General features: G+C 40.2%; 1 protein-coding gene across 8 annotated transcripts in view; it reads left to right on the top strand.

The window, feature by feature from the left end:
• HERC1 (HECT and RLD domain containing E3 ubiquitin protein ligase family member 1) overlaps positions 1–19508 on the top strand; it is a 210859-nt gene that overhangs the window by 186851 nt on the left and 4500 nt on the right. For all 8 annotated transcript variants that reach the window (XM_069596206.1, XM_069596212.1, XM_069596209.1 and 5 more), the window contains exons 62-76: positions 2041–2106; positions 2281–2406; positions 3234–3372; positions 4662–4843; positions 5770–5925; positions 6655–6777; positions 7969–8071; positions 9620–9789; positions 11189–11327; positions 13265–13434; positions 14461–14630; positions 14895–15060; positions 15887–15963; positions 16726–16978; positions 17671–17823. In XM_069596206.1, coding sequence (XP_069452307.1) covers positions 2041–2106; positions 2281–2406; positions 3234–3372; positions 4662–4843; positions 5770–5925; positions 6655–6777; positions 7969–8071; positions 9620–9789; positions 11189–11327; positions 13265–13434; positions 14461–14630; positions 14895–15060; positions 15887–15963; positions 16726–16978; positions 17671–17823 — 2193 coding nt within the window. The remainder of the gene's footprint in view (positions 1–2040; positions 2107–2280; positions 2407–3233; positions 3373–4661; positions 4844–5769; positions 5926–6654; positions 6778–7968; positions 8072–9619; positions 9790–11188; positions 11328–13264; positions 13435–14460; positions 14631–14894; positions 15061–15886; positions 15964–16725; positions 16979–17670; positions 17824–19508) is intronic.

Consider the following 19508-nt stretch of genomic DNA (forward strand, 5'->3'; position numbering starts at 1 on the left):
GATTTCTCAGGAGGCACGTCAGGTGGTCTGGTATTCCCATGTCTTTAAGAATTTTCCACAATTTATTGTGATCCACAGTCAAAGGCTTTGGCATAGTCAATAAAGCAGAAATAGATGTTTTTCTGGAACTCTTGCTTTTTCGATGATCCAGCGGATGTTGGCAACTTGATCTCTGGTTCCTCTGCCATTTCTAAAACCAGCTTGAACATCTGGAAGTTCACAGCTCTTATATTGCTGAAGCTTGGCTTGGAGAATTTGGAGCATTGCTTTACTAACATGTGAAATGAGTGCAGTTGTGCGGTAGTTTGAGCATTCTTTGGCATTGCCTCTCTTTGACATTGGAATGAAAATTGACCTTTTCCAGTAGTTTTCCAAATTTGCTGACATATTGAGTGCAGCACTTTCACAGCATCATCTTTCAGGATTTGAACTAGCTCAACTGGAATTCCATCACCTCCACTAGCTTTGTTTGTAGTGATGCTTCCTAAGGCCCATTTGACTTCACATTCCAGAATGTCTGGCTCTAGGTGAGTGATCACACCATTGTGATTATCTGGGTCATGAAGATCTTTTTTGTACAATTCTGTGTATTCTTGCCACCTCTTCTTACTATCTTCTGTTTCTGTTAGGTCCATACCATTTCTGTCCTTTATCGAGCCCATCTTTGCATGAAATGTTCCCTTGGTATCTCTGATTTTCTTGAAGAGATCTCTAGTCTTTTCCATTCTGTTGTTTTCCTCTATTTCCTTACATTGATCGCTGAGGAAGACTTTCTTATCTGTCCTTGCTATTCTTTGGAACTCTACATTCAAATGGGAATATCTTTCCTTTTCTCCTTGGCTTTTTGCTTCTCTTCTTTTCACAGCTACTTGTAAGGCCTCCTCAGACAGCCATTTTGCTTTTTTGCATTTCTTTTTCTTGGGGCTGGTCTTGACCCCTGTTTCCTATACAATGTCACGAACCTCTGTCCATAGTTCATCAGGCACTCTATCAGATCTCGTATCTTAAATCTATTCCTCACTTCCACTGTATAACATAAGGGATTTGATTAGGTCATACCTGAATGGTCTAGTGGTTTTCCCTACTTTCTTCAATTTAAGTCTGAATTTAGCAATGAGTTCATGATCTAAGCCACAGTCAGCTCCCAGTCTTGTTTTTGCTGACTGTATAGAGCTTCTCCATCTTAGGCTGCAAAGAATATAATCAATCTGATTTCGGTATTGGCCATCTGGTGATGTCCATGTGTAGAGTCTTCTCTTGTGTTGTTGGAAGAGGGTGTTTGCTATGACCAGTGCGTTCTTTTGGCAAAATTCTATTAGCCTTTGTCCTGCTTCATTCTGTACTCCAAGGCCAAATTTGTTTGTTATCCAGGTGTTTCTTAACTTCCTACTTTTGCACTCCAGTCCCCTGTAATGAAAAGGACATCTTTTTTGGGTGTTAGTTCTAAAAGGTCTTGTAGGTCTTCATAGAACCATTCAACTTCAGCTTCTTCAGCATTGCTAGTCGGGGCATAGGCTTGGATTACCGTGATACTGAATGGTTTGGATCACTCTGTCGTTTTTGAGATTGCATCCAAGTACTGCATTTCAGACTCTTTTGTTGACTGTGATGGCTACTCCATTTCTTTTAAGGGATTCCTGCCTACAGTATTAGATATAATGGTCATCTGAGTTAAATTCACCCATTCCAGTCCATTTTAGGGAAATACTAACAATGCATAAAAATCAAGTTTGGCATGATTGTAAAACTGCTCTTAATTTCTCATAATATTACCAAATTCTTTTTTTTTTTTTTTGAAAGAAAACTTAGTTGTTAGTTAAGAACAAATGAATCTTTTGCAAAAAATTTTCTCAAAAAATGGCCTGGGAAAAAGGAGGGCTGCATTTTGGTCTTCTTCCTGCTTGTAACTGAACATGTGATCTTGGGCTTCTCCTTTTCTCTTAAAAAAAATATTAATTTGATCATTTTTAAGACTTCTTAAAAAAAAAAGATAAATATTGATTAAGCAAAGTTGATCTTGATGTTTGCCCTGTCTTACAGGATAACAGTAAATGGATTAATGGCATGGATGAACAAATTATGTCTTGGGCAACTTCCAGACCTGAGGTCAGTAAAGAGGACAATAACTTTATGGTGGTTCTTAGTAAATCTTCTGGTTCTAAATGCTTATGTGTTTATACCCTGGTGTCCCCCATAGCAGCTTCTATACACTTAGTACCCAGTAGATGCTTATTTGAATGAATTAACAAATCATATTTTGATTTGTTTGTGGTTTTCTAGGACTGGCACTTGGGAGGTAAATGTGATGTCTACTTGTGGGGTGCTGGCAGGCATGGACAGCTGGCAGAAGCTGGAAGAAATGTAATGGTACCTGCAGCAGCTCCCTCATTCTCACAGGCCCAACAGGTAACTAGGAGGGTAAAGAATTGGAGAACTGACAGTTCTGATTCCCTTAAGTTCAGTAGCTTACTTGGGATAGTTTGTCCACTGCATAATCTATTGTGAGGAATCCAACAAAGTCATGATATAAAGCTTCTAAATAAAAGTTTTATAGAGTTTTTATAAGACTTAAGTTTTGTTAATATTCTGAAATTTTTCTTGTTTTCAAGTATAATTAAGTAACATCATGATGCTTTAAGCCTGCCCAGTACATATTTATAGATGTTAAGATATAGCTGATTATCAGTTCTCTCTTTGGGGTCATTAACTTGTTGGTATCTTTAGCCAGATTTCATTGATACCCCTCCTCTCTTCTAATAATTGTGGTACTAAATCTCCAAACTCTTCTTAAGACTCCTGCTTTCACTTCTGTTCTTCTCTACCTCAGTAAGCCCCAAGATGCACTACTTTTTTTTGCAGATATCCCCTCCAGTTTATGTTTCTTGGTAGCCTCCAGCCAATCTTTACTGTTTTCCCATCACTGTTTCCTTTTTCTTCTTTTTATCTATTTTCTTCTTAAACTCTGCACAACTGACTGAAAGCTCTGTAGATAACATGTTTCTAAACTATCTTAAATCATCAGATGAGCCTCATACATCTTTTAGTTAAGTAAGCAGTTTTATAATCATCAAGGGCTTATAGGAATCCCATAATTATGTCAACTCTTCCACTTTAGTGAAAGGATGAAAGAACTGATAAAGGTATCCTAGGTATACATGGAATCATTTTAAATGTTTGCATGTTAAAGCTATGTAATAGAACATAATACATGTAACTTTGTGTTTTGATACTAGGTCATATGCGGTCAAAATTGTACCTTTGTCATCCAGGCCAATGGCACAGTGTTGGCTTGTGGGGAAGGAAGTTATGGCAGATTAGGACAAGGAAATTCAGATGACCTTCATGTGCTGACAGTCATTTCAGCCTTACAAGGTAAAATTATCCTCAGTTAAAAGCAGATCAGAAACTGTGGCCTGTTCGTAGGAATGTTTGTTTATTACATTGCAACTCACCCAAACCTTTGCTAAATAAAGTCATGTAGGGTTTTCACTTATATTTATGCTCTTGTTTAGGCATGCACAACCTTAATTTTCCATATTTTAAGTTGTATTATTTTACAAGTTGTCATAGCATTGCTAGAATTCAATGATATAAATTGCTGGTTAATACTCACTGAAGATTGTAAACAAATTCTTTAAAATTGCAAAGTTGTAATTTGGTAACTATTACTAGCAGTAATAGGGCTTCCCAGGTGGCTCAGTAGTAAAGAATCCACCTGCCAATGCAGGAGACACAGGAGACATGGGTTCCATCCCTGAGTTGGGAAGATGCCCTGAAGGAAGAAACGGCAACCCACTCCAGTATTCTTGCCTGGAAAATTCTATGGATAGAAGAGCCTGGCGGGCTACAGTCCATGGGGTTGCAAAGAGTCAGACACCACTGAGCAACTGAGCACACATGCAATAGCAATAGTAATCAGGCATGTGCTTCATTAACAATAAACATAAATTTACATAGAAATGTGTATATGTACCAAAGCCTTTGAAAGGGCATCTCCCAGAGTACTCTGTAACTTGGAGAAAAAATATCTCTGGAAAAAGCACTGCAGGGGGCCTCTGGCTTGTTTCTTAAGTTAACTTTTACTGGCTCTAGTCAATATACAAAGCAAATGGAGTTTTTTAAGTAAAAGCGTTTAAGTAACATAAGTTCATAATGAATTCTTGAATAGCTCTAAGTTCTCTTCCTTCAGATCTAAGTGTAAAGAGCACAACATTGGGGATGGGAGGGCTTGGTTCCTGTTCAGTTCTACTACATCCTGCCTCTGGTGCCTTGCATCAGCTACTAGACCTCTTTGTGACTCAGTTTCCCTAGTTGTACAAGTGGTGATGATAATATCTGCCTCATAGGCTCTGTGTGAAAATAGAAAATGAACGATCCATGTAAAGCACTTACAGGAGTGACTAGAACATGGTCCTTAGTGACTGGAATTGCTCCTATCACCCTTCTTCTGTTCCTTATCATCATCATCATTTTATGTTACTGCTCCCAAATTTCTAGTTTATGGCTACAATTTAGATTTAAAATTAAAGATATTCTTCTTTATTTCTGTAGTACTGTTGTGGTATTTTTTTTTATTCTATGAGACTGCTTTGTAGTGGTTTCAACTAAAGAGGGAACTTTTACCACCCAGTGACTTTTGTTGCATTTCTGCTCTGTTGCAGGCTTTGTGGTGACCCAGCTGGTGACTTCCTGTGGGTCTGATGGGCACTCAATGGCCCTGACTGAGAGTGGTGAGGTCTTTAGCTGGGGAGATGGTGATTATGGCAAACTCGGCCATGGGAACAGCGACAGGCAGCGACGGCCCAGGCAGATCGAGGCCTTACAAGGAGAAGAAGTGGTGCAGGTTGGGCAGGATATGGAGAAGTTTATCTTTGAATGTAAACTTACTGGGTTTAGTTCTCAAGATTGGGTAATGAAAAAACAGTAGTAAAAACATATTACCCCATCATAAAAGATCCAATGTTTTTGGTGGTTCACAGTCATTCTTGAGTGTCTCAGGGGTTTAAGTGGGTTTTGGTATTAGAATGGACTCTTTTTCCTCTAGACAACTGGTTGATCTAGGCCAGGGTGCTTCAGGTCTTTGTAAAAGGTGAGGTTTAACTCCTGTGCCACAGTTCTTGATCTACTACTAAATGGAAATCTTTACTTTCAACCTGTCATTCTTATTACAAAGGTTGAGTTTGTATACTTTTTTCTGGAAAATCAATTAGCAAGCTAAAATAGTGTTGTCAAATTGCATAGTACCTTAGAGTTTACAGGGATTCCCTGGTGGCTCAGAGGATAAAGCATCTGCCTGCAATGCAGGAGACCCGGGTTCGATCCCTGGGTTGGGAAGATCCCCTGAAGAAGGAAATGGCAACCCACTCTAGTATTCTTGCCTGGAGAATCCCATGGACAGAGGAGCCTGGCAGGCTACAGTCCACAGGGTCGCAAAGAGTCGGACACAACTGAGTGACTTCACTTTCTTTAGAGTTTACAAAAAATTTCCCCATTCATTAACTCATATAGTCTAGGTCATCTCTGCAGCTGAAGAGTAGCAACAGTTCTTCTAAGGTGTGCTGTTTATCTTGGTTTTTCTGAAGATGATGAGTAGATCAGACTTGCAGAAGCAGGAGGGTCACTTGGGTGGACAGGACATACTGGACTTGAAGATCCTGAGTTGCCAGTGAAGTTTATTTTAAAGATTATTACTGTATTAAAAACCCAAATGACTGATTTCGTAGTATACCCTCTTATTAACATTTTTGTTCTTATTGGTTCTGTTTGTAGATGTCTTGTGGCTTCAAACACTCAGCAGTGGTAACATCAGATGGCAAACTGTTTACCTTTGGGAATGGTGATTATGGTCGTCTGGGTTTGGGCAACACCTCTAACAAAAAACTTCCGGAGAGAGTGACTGCACTGGAGGGATATCAGATTGGACAGGCATGGAATAAGTCAATAACATGTTCTATCTGATCATAGTTTCTTGTTTCCTCTGCGTGCACTTAGATACTGTCCTTTCAGGAAGATTAGAATCACCAGTTGTACTTATCCTGATGTACCTTTTATTTGGCCTAATTGGTAATTGGTTAATAAATGAAAGTCATAATTCAGGATGTGAATATTTCAAACTCCTCTTCATAATACAACTTGATATGAAACCTTTAAATAATAGTAACTCCTGTTCGGTATCCTGGACAGGATGGCTGTCCTGTTCAGATGGCTGAATTGCAACATATTGGTACCTGCTGCTCTTAAGTAATAATTGTCCATGACCTATACATGTTGAGATTCTCTCTTAATGAAAAGAGGAGATAAAATATTATCTTTTACTATCTTTTATCTTTTATTATTCCTTAGACTGTCTCTGGTATGAATATTTTTTAATCATATGTACTTTTTTCCTGTCTTGTGTACTGTCTAATTCAGAGTTAACCATAGATATTTGAAAGCTTTTTCTTTGAAGAAAAGAAGGTTGTCTTTTGTTTGTGAATGTTGAGAATATTTTCTTCATGACAAATTTGGTTAACATATGTAAAACCCTGAAACCAATAAAAATCTTCTGGAAACAGAGCCAACTTTTTGACTGAAGTGAAGAAAAAGGGTCCCAGAAATGGGTATGTATTTTAGGTATTGTGATTTGCCTTACTGACCACCTTGTTCTTTCTCCAGGTGGCTTGTGGCTTAAACCACACGTTGGCAGTGTCAGCAGATGGCTCCATGGTGTGGGCTTTTGGAGACGGGGACTATGGAAAACTAGGTTTAGGAAATTCCACTGCAAAATCTTCACCTCAGGTCAGTATTGTCTTTAATCTAGGGATGCAGACACCATGGTTTTCTTCTATGTCAGTACATCTTTTTAGTTGGAAGTAATTTACTTCTAACATTTTTGGTAGTTCATAATGAAATATAGAAGCTTCCTTTGCTTATTCTTAAATTTCCATCATTCTAAGACCTTATTTTCGGAGAAGGCAATGGCACCCCACTCCAGTACTCTTGCCTGGAAAATCCCATGGATGGAGGAGCCTGGTAGGCTACAGTCCACGGGGTCACACAGAGTCGGACACGACTGAAGCGACTTAGCAGCAGCAGCAGCAGCAGACCTTATTTTAAATAAGTCATTAATTACTAAACTGGATATAAAAATTCTGCAAGGGCAAGCATCTGTCACTGTTATGGACTGAATAGTGTAGAACTAACCCCCATATAGAGAAGAAATAAGTATATATATATTTCCAGGATATCTTATGGAGGGAAGTGTGAACAATCTTTTGTAACTCTGCTTGTGGCTGCCATTTCAGCTTGTTATTGCCACTGAATTATACAGGTGTGTGCCTTTTCAAAAGTAATAGGAAAACCCAGTGCATAAACAATAATTTAGAGTCTTTATGCACATTATAGAAGGTTTCTCAGCTCTTCAGAGCTCTTGTACATTCTCTTCATGTGGATTTTTCTAATATGTTTAACAAACAGCATGATTTACAAGTATTCAATTTACATTCAACTCCAGATTTCACTATCATATATAGTCTGTGACGTCTTGATAGCTAGATTGGTAAATATTCAGCAGTAGGTGCAGAAGGGAAGGAAGTCCTCTCTGAAGAACATATAAAGCGTTACTGTTACCTCTGAAAGTAGAAAACAATCTGACTGAGAGCAGCCTGTGGCTTTACCTGGTCTTTTAGTGTTCTTTAAACAGCAGTAGAGTTCTCTTTGGTTTCTGTTGTGCAGAGCAGTGTTTCCACTTCACATGGGGTGCTGGGGGATTTTAGTCAAACATCCCATACCCCCTATAGAACTTGCCCAAATTCAGGTAGTCTGCAGAGCAGTATGAGAAAATAACATTTAGGAGTGTGGATTTGACTGGAAACAGGTGGGTGACTATTAATATTTTTCTGGAAGACAGTCCTTGAGTTTATACATACCAGTAGGCAAATTTGAGTGTTTTTCTTTTTAAAGTATGTGCCTTACCCTTCTACTTTGCAGAAAGTTGATGTCCTTTGTGGAATTGGAATAAAAAAGGTTGCTTGTGGAACTCAGTTTTCTGTTGCATTAACCAAAGATGGTCATGTGTATACCTTTGGTCAAGGTAAGGCATTTTCCAGGCATTAATTATATTGCTTATTTTGTGCACACATGTATTACAGAAACATGTGCCCTCCAGCTGTATAGAAAATGCTTAAATTGAGTCACTTCTCATTCTGGGTGATGAGTGACCCTCATTCCCCAGCTACTTTTCAGCTCCTCTTTCATGATGTTTGCTGTTAGGACAAACTCTCCTGCTCATTGATCACCCCTCCTACCAGAGCCTTCATTCTTGCTAGAAGAATTCTGCCAAAGCCTTCCCTTCCTCATCTCTGCTGCCTTTTTGCCTTGCTGCCGCAAACACTGCCTTGACCACCAGAGCTCCTCTGGATCCTGCCTCACTTCCCAGCCCTTGCAGGGACTGTGGGGTTCAGGTCTTAGGAATTCACAGGCATTCAGGATTCAGATCTTAAGTAAATCCAAATCCAGGCATCCACAGTGAGATTCCCTGGAAATGTGTTCACTTTTTTAAGTGGAACTTCCTGGCAAGTTGTAGTGACTGAAGGGTGTTTCAGGCAGATGTGAGGAAAAGGAAGAAGTAAGCTGTGATTGAAGTTTCTAGTCTTGGAAGAATGTTGACACCACTGACAGGACAAGGGGTTGGTTTGGGGGAAAGAGACAAGGAGCTTAGTTTTAGTCGTATTGAATTTGGGCCATGTACTCTAGGCTACATGTATGGAGAAGTCTGGCAAGTTACTGGGGATTTAGGTCTGAAACTCCAGAGAGATTGCTTATAGAGATGTTGGTTTGCCTAATGGATAATGTTGTAGTTAAAGCCATATAAATAGGCTCTAAGAAACCCAGGGAGAGAACATGGGATAGAAAAGTAAGAGGATAAAACTCTGGAATGTGAGTAAAGGGCATGTAAGCACAGGAAGAGGACTCAGGAGAATTGGCTTTGAAAGGAGTGGAGAGAGAGAGAGAGGTAGCCGGTGAGCCAGGACAGTACAGTCTCTGAGGGGGAGGAGGAGCTGAGGCCACATTATCAAGGTAAAGTAGAGCTCCGTGGGCTGCAGTAGGCAGTTAGGAGCTATTCATGGCTTTTGAGAGTAGTTTCAGTGCAGTGATGAGAATGGAAGTTAGGCTGCAGAAGGTGGCCAAGCCAAACAGCATGTGAAACAACAGGAACTAGCCTGCACTTTGTAGAAGTTTGGCGGCAAAGATAAGGTGAGAAGTTGGCTGTAAATTTGAGAACAAGAAAGGTTGCATGATGTGTTTTGTTAGGCTGTAAAAAGTTTAGAGCCTTTGTAACATGTGCAAGTCCTCTCAAGTATGAGGATGCTAGAGGTTACCTCTTGGTTTGAAGTAAGCTAATCATTTTAAATTTAATTTCATTTATTTTTATGAATAAGGAGATTGTGACATTTTGCAAAGAAGCAGTTTTAAACTTTATCCATTCAGAATCCAGTATACCTTACCAGAAAACCAGTTTTTGCCCCAGTGAGATACATATATGTTATTGCCATACCACCATAGACATTAAATGACTCATTATAAATTGGAAAAGGACTATGGTGTACCATCCATAAATGTCCTTTTGCTATTTTTTCAGATCGCTTGATAGGTTTGCCAGAAGGGCGTGCTCGCAATCACAATCGACCACAGCAAATCCCTGTCCTGGCTGGAGTGGTCATCGAAGATGTGGCTGTTGGAGCTGAACACACACTTGCTTTGGCATCAACTGGAGATGTGTATGCCTGGGGGAGCAATTCAGAGGGTCAGGTAGATTTACTTCACTGCTGCTCTCTCATGTCTAGAAATCTGACAGAATAGTTCATTTGGCAAAGAGATAAGCTAGAAACTCAGAATATCTACACAAGGCCTCGAGCACATCATTGTGCTCTACATCAGATTATTTGGAGTCCAGTTGTGTGTATCTCTCTGTTGCTTGTGGCCTAATAAATGTATCATTGTTTAAAGAGAAATATGGCAATACAGCAAATGTAGTTAAGGGGATTAACTCAACATACGTGTGTGTGTACACACTGAGAAGTGCCTGGCACATAATAAATGGCATTTTATAAGTATTTGCTACTATCGTCATTAATCATCATCATTTTCACTACAGTAATAAGAGAGATTACATACTAGAAGCATCAGTTGATCTGAAAAAATGGAAAAAATAAAACAACAATACTTTTATGATATGACAGTGTACAAAGTATATTTGTGTTTGCTCAGGAGGTCTTGTCACTCCCATTATGCAGAGCAATAAACCGAGCCTGTAAGAGATTGACAAAAGACTCAAGAGGTTGATGTGTTCAGCCTATCCTGTATGTGGAGGAGGGACGTACTTTGACGGAGGAGGTCTGAGATGCTTGCTACTACAGTGGCTTTCAGCTCCACATACAGAACCACATCCCCTTCCTCTGTAAATCTGCTTTATTTATGGCTGCCTCTAGAACCAGCAGCCCTCAAGTTCAAGGTCCAGTATTGTTTATAGTAGCCTCATTTTGGCTCTGTGGTCTCCTCATCATTATATTAACAGGTGGGGAAGCTGGTCATCACTCTGGTTGCACATTGTCTTAATGAGAAGAGTTGATGTGGGGACACCTTTGGAAGGTCCCTGGTGGACCTTGACATTATTCTGCCTGATGATGTTGAGGTGCTCAGCCACCAAAACACTGGGTGTCCTAGTCAGGCCCTAAGAACAGAGATCTGGAGATGAGAATTTTATCTGTATGTATTTTCATAATTGTTTATTTACTGTTACACAGGCAATCTATGTTAAAAATCAAGAAATCAGTAAAAACTCTAGGGATCGTTCTGTTATATATGTTTTGTTGGTTTTTTTTTTTGTAGCCAACCTCAGTGTATTTTTTTTTAACTTTCCAAGAATTTATTTCCTGTCTAGAAGTGGAAAAGATGTTTTCAGTCATTGAGACTCCTTTGCTAGATTTGGAATGGCCTTGTTGCAGGTTAATTTATAGGAGACAGTAATGAGCTATGAGGATCATTCTGATAGAGAAAATAAAAATTAACTTCATTATTTTCATATTGTTAGTTGATACAGATAGTAACTTATTTATGTCTGCTACCCTCCAAGACAAAATTTTATCATCTTGGCTTCCTCTCTTCCTCTTTCTAATTGAATATCTGAGTATTTGTAATTTATTCCCAGCTTGGCTTAGGTCATACCAACCATGTTCGAGAACCAACCCTGGTAACAGTTCTGCAAGGGAAAAATGTACGGCAGATCTCAGCTGGCCGCTGCCACAGTGCTGCATGGACAGCGCCGCCTGTCCCGCCGAGAGCACCAGGTGAGGGAGGAAATAGCTGTGCTGCGCAACCTCTCTTTGACCCCAGCTGCGCTGTCTGCTTGCCAGCTTCACCCTGCATCCAGGCACCATTCTGAAGCCACCAGACCTTCCCCCACACAACCAAAGCACTCTTTGTGGTACAGCACTGCAGATACTTTCAAAGCAGGCCGTTCTCCTACAGACTTCATTGCATAGCAGTCCCTCTCTGCTCCCCAAAAGAAAACATATTACTTAGGCAAGCAAATTTATAATTTTAGAACAGCAATGAAGTATTTTTTTATATGTAAAAGTGATGAATTATAGCTTTCTAAGGCATGCTGTTAATAAAGATGAAAAGCCCTGAGACCACTTGTCAAATTCTCCACCCTAGTCAGTGGTTTGAAACATGATGTTGCCTGTACAGTGGCATAGCAGAAAAAAAAAATTGTTACCATTTTGCTCCAGTGATGGGATACTTCTATCTTTTGTGTGTTTTGCTTTTAATTTATTATGAAACCTTATAGATCTACAAAACATATAAAGAAAATTAAATGCATATCATTCCCCACAAGTGTAACCATTGCCTTAAGTATGATATTTATCATCCTATGCATTTCTTCATATTTGGGCTACCTGTTTCGTAGACCATCAAGTCCTCTCTGGTATCTGAAGCACTAGAATGTCCCTGAAGTGACCTTGTGCCTGAGAGCTGTTTTCTCATCCCTTTTTGGAGCCCCCTACTTCTTAGCCACAGGTCCTTGGGGAAAACTCCCCATACCAATCATTTTCTCTTAGATACTCTTAGAGAGCAAGGTAGGCCTGCCAAGTAGATTCCAAACAAGAATGTTCTAATAGAATGAGGAGTGCTGCCAGGCCGCTGACAATTTCAGGTTCTCAGGAGCTTCTTTAGCTTCCAGCAGGGTTTCCCTTCCACTTCAGGACAGAGACTAGACAGCGTGGTGGCTAAAGGTTCAGACTCAAAAACCACATTGCCCAGGTTGAATCCTCCACTTAGGAGCTGAATGACCCTGAGATTCAGTTTCCTTGTCTGTAAAACAAGCATAATAGCACCTATTATAAAGAACTGCAGGAGTAAATGTATCAGTTCTTATGAAGCTCTTAGAACAGTGTCAGGCATATAGAAGTACTCAGTAAATGTTTGTTTAGTTGCTAAGTCATGTGACTCTTTGCAACCCCCGTGGACAGAGGGGGTCCATGTTAGCTTTAACAAATAGGAAAATACCTCTGAGAACTGAGCTGTACAAATGTTTATTTTCAGGAAACTCGAATAAGTTGAGTATCTCATTCTTAGAGTTTTGTGCATTTCTGTAAGAGGATACCCATGGACACAGTCCTTGCAGTCTTTGCTTCTACAGAGCTTATTCTTTAGTATAAAACCTCCATGAATGATGTACTCATATCTTTCATTCTGTCATGTTAACTTTCTGTCGGAGCGCTAGTAAGTGTGGGAGGGGGTTCTGCTGAGTTGCCCATTTCCATTTTCCAGAACTTCCTCTCTGGTCCTGGTCCACACCTTGTGTTATTATGAAGATGTCAAGAATGAAATGTTATTGAATGTGAAAGAACGAATTTGGCTTTTTTGTTTTGTTTTGGGTGCGTGTGTGTGTGTGTGTGTGTGTGTGTGTGTGTGAAGAAACTAAGTCCATAGTTAAATGGGAAAGTAAATTAAAGGATAAAAAAGTAAGTTTCCATAATGATAAATAAAAAATATGTTTTACAAACCAACTCTAGTACATCAAAAATTTAAGATGAATTGATGGATAGAGGAACTGATAAATAAGTGATAAAGTATACATAGCAAAATATTAATTATAAGTGGTAGGAATGGGTGTTCCATCATATACTTGCAACTTCTGTATGTGTTTGAAAATTTTCAAAATGCTAAAAATGAAAACAGTGCATTTTCCTTTACAAGTGTGCATTTGTGTTCTGGGCAGGTGTGTCGGTGCCTCTGCAGCTGGGCCTGCCCGATACAGTGCCCCCCCAGTACGGGGCTCTGAGGGAGGTGAGCATTCACACTGCGAGGGCCAGGCTCCGGCTGCTTTACCATTTCTCTGACCTCATGTACTCGTCCTGGAGGCTGCTGAACCTCAGCCCCAACAACCAGGTAACACGCTGGTTAGGAAGCGGTGCCCGTGCTGTGCTCACCAGGTCCCTGGGCCTTTTCTTCAGCCTTAAGATACTTCCTCCATGGCTAATGCTTTTAGCACCCAGGAGATCTAGAAAAGGCAGCAATTCTGTTCTCATTTTATTGCTGGATTAAGGATGATCCAGATACAGGATATCATGCTGTTGGACACAAAACGGTCTTCCTTCAGTGTTTTGGTTTGTCAAAAGTTCAAGAAAGTATGAATGGCTGAGCATGTATTTTCTACAAACTGTAGTGCATGATTTCAAAACTTAAGCACATGAAAGTATTAATACCTCAGTCAAAGGGGTTATATAAGTGAGTGTGAGAAACTTTGGAGGCTTCTTGCTGTCCTTACAAATGAACATACCCTGTGGAGGGGTAGTGGGGAGATAAAGTAAATTGGCCGATTTGATTGTCTTTGTAGAACAGTCTAGTAATTTAGGAAGAAAGCAAGCTGGCTATGTTTGTTGGTTTAATGTGTAGGCATGCCTGCCAAAATGTATATTAGTTTGTAAAACTATTAGTGAAAAATCCTTTTGGTAACCCAGTTATGGGTGTATGAGAGATATGAGAAATCATTGTTGGAAATAATCAACCTGGCAACAGAATACTGTGCAGCACTAACAGAATGTTAGCATCCTGTTTACAGTTAGTGAGAGAAACGTTTATGGTATAAATTGAAGTGAGAAAAACAAAATTTATATAAATAGTAATCTCAAAAATGTGGAAAGGAAGGCAACTGGAAGGAAGTGGATGAAAGTGTTAATGGGGCCATCTCCATATGGTAATATTAGGGATGATTTTATTTGTGTGCTTATGTGTATGTCCTTTTCTGTATTTTAAAAATAATAATCATACTTTATCAGAAAAATATTTTGAATAAATTGCTAATAAGGACTAATACCCAGATTTATGCTTTTAAAGTGCATTTCTAAAAGTGACATGTTACTTCTTTTAAGCCTCAGATTGTACCATTTCTGCTAAGCTTACTTTCTGTTACAGAATAGTACGTCTCATTATAATGCTGGAACATGGGGCATTGTGCAGGGACAGCTTCGGCCTTTGTTAGCCCCAAGAGTCTACACCCTCCCAATGGTGCGCTCTATAGGAAAAACCATGGTTCAAGGCAAAAACTATGGACCTCAAATTACTGTAAAGAGGATATCAACCAGGTTAGCACATTATATATGTATGTTTCATTAACTGGCATATTTTGAGATGGGCTTACGACTGACTAATCTCTGTGAACCTTAGCTTCCTCATTTGTAGAGTAGAATAGTAATAGTATTTTATGTCAGTACCGAGTGTAATTACAGTGAGCCTAGCACAGTGTTTGGCTGTTGTTAAGCTGGCCTGTTCCTTCACTGATGGGAGAATATCTTCAAGTGACATTTGTGGAGCATTATATTTTGCTCTGTTTTCTCTTTCTTTTAAAGAGGACGGAAATGTAAGCCTATCTTTGTTCAAATAGCGAGACAAGTAGTTAAACTGAATGCCTCAGACCTCCGTCTGCCCTCCCGAGCCTGGAAGGTTAAGCTAGTTGGAGAAGGTGCTGATGACGCCGGAGGAGTGTTTGATGACACAATCACAGAGATGTGCCAGGTATATTCATGCAGTGTCCCCTCCTGAGTTGTCCACTCGGATGGTAGGCATTTTACTATTTCCAATGATGACTGTGGCATGTTTTTATAAATCTAAGCAAGAATTCATTTGTGATACTTACATAAAGCCATGCTATTAGTAATGTATATGTGAATTATTGCAAGGGTTTGTGAAATGAAGATATGTTCATGAAGATATGTTTCTGAGTTAGTGCCAGTGCTTGGCCATCTACCAATGACTTACCATCTGTTGTTCTATATAACAGACAGAGGAAACAGCAGTGACACATATGTACACTTCTGTAACAGACAAATCCAGGACCACTCATGTGCTTGCATTTATTTCGGTGCTTTTAGAACAAAGAACAGCCAGGCTCCAAGGAAATTAGAAAAACAAATCTTAAGAGTTTGAACAAGTCTATATTTTAAGATCTGCAGTCACAGTTTTACTTCCAAATCAGCTCTGATCCTTCCAGCTTTGCCTCATATCAGGATTTTTCTGATAAATCTGTATCTAAAATAATACTTGGCTATCATTTATGAAGTTTATTTGAATGTCACTATACCCTGCTCAGAGATACCTCAGCTCAGGCCCTGGATTGGCTTTTTCATCTTTATTCTGTGTACTGCAGGACAGTTTCTCCATGGGGGAGTTCCTAAATTCATTTTAAGTTACAGCCATGAAAATAATTACAGAGACTGCTGTTTGTCATATAGCATTATAAATTCCTCAGCATTCTCTTTTCGACATGATCTTTAATGTTAATTGGTTCGTTTTCTTGATACATTTAACTGCATTTCTAAAGCAATTGTTCGTTCTTCTACAGGAACTTGAAACTGGTATTGTGGACCTTCTTATACCATCTCCCAATGCTACCGCAGAAGTGGGTTACAATAGGGACAGGTAAGGGCAGTCGGCAAGTTTTACTGAATGTCTGCAATAACAGTGTACATTTACTATATGCTAGGCACTGTTCTAAGTGTTTTACATGTATTATCCCATTGAATTTCATTATAGCTCTAAGGAGTAGGAACTGTTACTGTTCTCCTTTCACAGATAGGAAACCGAGGCACTTACATCATGACTTGTTATTTATGATGAGACCAGCTGAATCACAATATAGAGGAATAGAGGAGGTGCAGACTTGAAATGAAACTGGACTTCTTTTATTTTCTGAAGGCCCACATGGCCTTCCCTCAATGAATTAAATCCATTAAAACCTGTGAAATGCTGTCCAGTCACAGCAATTAGTATTTGTAATCATGTATTGTTCCTGTGTTTGTCAAATTTTGAATTTTGGATCCTGCTTCGTGGACTTGTAAATGATAAATGATTTTAGGAAACAGGGCATCTTTGAGCAGGTAGCTTAAGGACTAATAGAGCATTCACTCACCCTTTTTATGGTTCTTCAGAGTAATTCAAAATATAGTCCCTGTGCCATCTAGAACAATAGCAGTAGGCCATATGTCACTATTGAACACCTGAAATGTGGTTACAGGAGCTGAAGAACTAAATTTTAAATTTTATTTAATTAAATAGCTGCATGTGGCTGATGACTGCCATATTGGACAACGCAGGTCTAGACTAATGCTTTAGCTGTTTAATAACTTGTTTCTAATAGAAATGAGGACAACTTTGTTTGAAGTATTTCCTCTAATTCTGCAGGTTCCTTTTTAATCCTTCTGCCTGCCTTGATGAACACTTAATGCAGTTTAAGTTCTTGGGAATCTTAATGGGGGTTGCCATTCGCACAAAGAAGCCTCTGGACCTCCACTTGGCCCCTCTGGTGTGGAAGCAGCTCTGCTGTGTCCCACTCACCCTGGAAGACCTGGAAGAGGTGGATCTGCTCTATGTGCAGACTCTCAACAGCATTCTTCACATTGAAGACAGTGGGATTACTGAGGAGAGCTTCCATGAGGTAAATCCTGGCTGGTCCATGTTTCTGCTGGTGTTGATGAGAATTTTCCTGTGTAAAACTCAGATGTAGCCTTCCTCTTGCTGTCCAGCTGACCCATGCCATATAACCATTGCTACACTTAGCAGTTCAACCTAGAAATTTAAATAGCTGCTAACAGAGTCAGCTCCAGCACTCAGCTTCTGCTCCTTCCCCTTAATCCATTCTTTCTGCTTGTTAGAGTGAAGGACAGAGAGAACCCAGGAGGCCTGGGATAGCCAGAGTTCCTCAAACCTGGTTTGGAGACAGGAGAGATTCAGCTGCATTTTTAATGAAAACCAGATGAGTCAGCACTCCCTGCTCATCAAGTAGCCCAAGAAGTTCCCGACCTTTTTGGTACCCACCAGGGACTGATTTCATAGAACACAGTTTTTCCATGGATGAGGATAGACAAGGGGTGATTTGGGGATGATTTAAACCCATTACATTTATTATGCACTCTATTTCTATTATTATTACATCAGCTCTACCTCAGATCATTAGGCAGTAGCTCCTAAAAGCTGGGAACCCCTGAAGTAGCCTAATCAGCTATCTCAGTTGCCTTGTCTTCATCCATAAGATTTCTGATGTTGTTGATGTTCTGCTCTATTTGTGTGTAACACTTTTTGTGGTCATTTCCACCATGGAGTAAAAATTCTTTTTTCTTCTATTCATAGATGATTCCTCTTGATTCTTTTGTTGGCCAAAGCGCTGATGGCAAAATGGTTCCTATAATCCCTGGTGGAAATAGTATCCCACTCACGTTTTCTAATAGGAAAGAATATGTGGAGAGGGCCATTGAATATCGACTTCATGAAATGGACCGACAGGTGAGAGGAAACATTTTGAGAGGTTCACATGAGAGGTTTGAGAGGTTTGCTTTTGACTCCAAATAGGAGCTGTCTGGTTTTTACTGAATTTTGGTGTATGAGTTCACGGTGTTGGTTAATCTGTATCTATATTTCAGTCCCTATTCAGAGACTTTTCAGGCCATATCTCAGGGTCTGCTCTCTACTCAGAGCCTTGGGTGAGCCCTGGATTGGCCAGTGTTTGGCTGGGAGGCCAAACCCCCATCAAGCCTTCAGAACCTGCCTTCTCACTCGCACTCTTCCTCAGTCTTCTTCGTCTTCACATCTTCCTGACCCCCGGCCCAGTGTCCTGCTCCAGCTCAGTCAGGGTCCATGTGAATGAGTCCCTGAAGACCGGCCTTGTGATCCCATGAGGGCCTCTTTCCTCCAGGTCTGTAGCTGTGCAGACCTTTCTTGTCACCTAGAAATCCCTCAAGCTATCCATACTTCTGAGTTGTAGGCTAAGAATTAGGCTGCAAAGTTTGGGTCTTCTTTCCTCAATTAGTGTGTGAGACATTGAATAAAGAGTGTATTTTTTATATCTAACTTATATATCCTTATTCTGTGCTGATACTTAGTAAGCATTTAGTTAATGATGGGAATATGATAAGTGACCTTAGAAATGAATGCTGTGTCCCAAAGCAGTGATTTTGGTTATATAGTCCTTCATAGCCAATTCAGTAATACCTTATTTGCAGAAGATGTTGGGCTTTTCTCAAGAGTTGGATGCAGGGTCTGAGGCTGTGTAGTAAGTTGAATTATATATATTCTATACTCTTCACTCCTGGTTCCTTCTTCGACTCTGGCTTTAGGCCAAGTCTAGTCAGAAAACTGTACCCCTTAGCTTAGTAAGTGGATCCTGTCAGCAATGTTGTTTACACAGTCAGGGCTTAGGATTTGTCTCCAGTGCTTAACTCCTTATAGACTGAATAACTGACCAAAATTCCCTGGTCACTTCCAACATGCCAGATGTGGTAGCATCCCCCCGCATGTGCAGTTTTCCCCATAGTTACTCGATGGGGAGATAGAAATTACTATCACCATTTCAGAAATGAATGCATGGAGTCCAGAGAAATGAAGTAATGTGCCCAAGGCAAAGCCATGATCACAAACCAGGTTTAACTGTGGTATCCAGGCTCTTGCGCTGACCTTTCCTATGAAGGCCAGATTGACCTGTTCTCCAGCAGCTGTGCTCTGCTGTGCCCTGGCTTTGTTCCTTTCTTGATAACAAGGCCTTCTTCCTCTTTCACTTCCTCCTTGTCTCTTAGAACCCTGTGTTCTTCCTATAGCTGTCCCAGTTGTTCCCCACTCGAGCAGCCATCCATGTACCTCAGCTTGTTTTTTGGCACATTTTGGCCGGGGCATTCCCTTTTCTGTCAGCAGAGACTGTCATTGCCCATTCATTCCTTAGCCCTGGGCATGACAGCCTTATACAATCATAACTCCACGGCCTTCCCCAAGATGTGGCTTCTCTTCAGGTTCTCTGGTCTGGCAGATGATTCTGAACTGACCAAGAGTGGAGGAGTTATTTATGAAACAAACCTGGAACAGTGGTAGGTCTGTGTGTAGAGTATGCTCTGTTGTATAACCTTGGAGTGGTTTCGCCAAACAGACTATGTAGGCAGCCTCTGACCGAACCCCTTCGGCACTCCTCAACTGATCTGTTC

The sequence above is a fragment of the Ovis canadensis genome, chromosome 7 (genome assembly GCF_042477335.2).
Source record: "Ovis canadensis isolate MfBH-ARS-UI-01 breed Bighorn chromosome 7, ARS-UI_OviCan_v2, whole genome shotgun sequence".
NCBI lineage: Eukaryota > Metazoa > Chordata > Mammalia > Artiodactyla > Bovidae > Ovis > Ovis canadensis.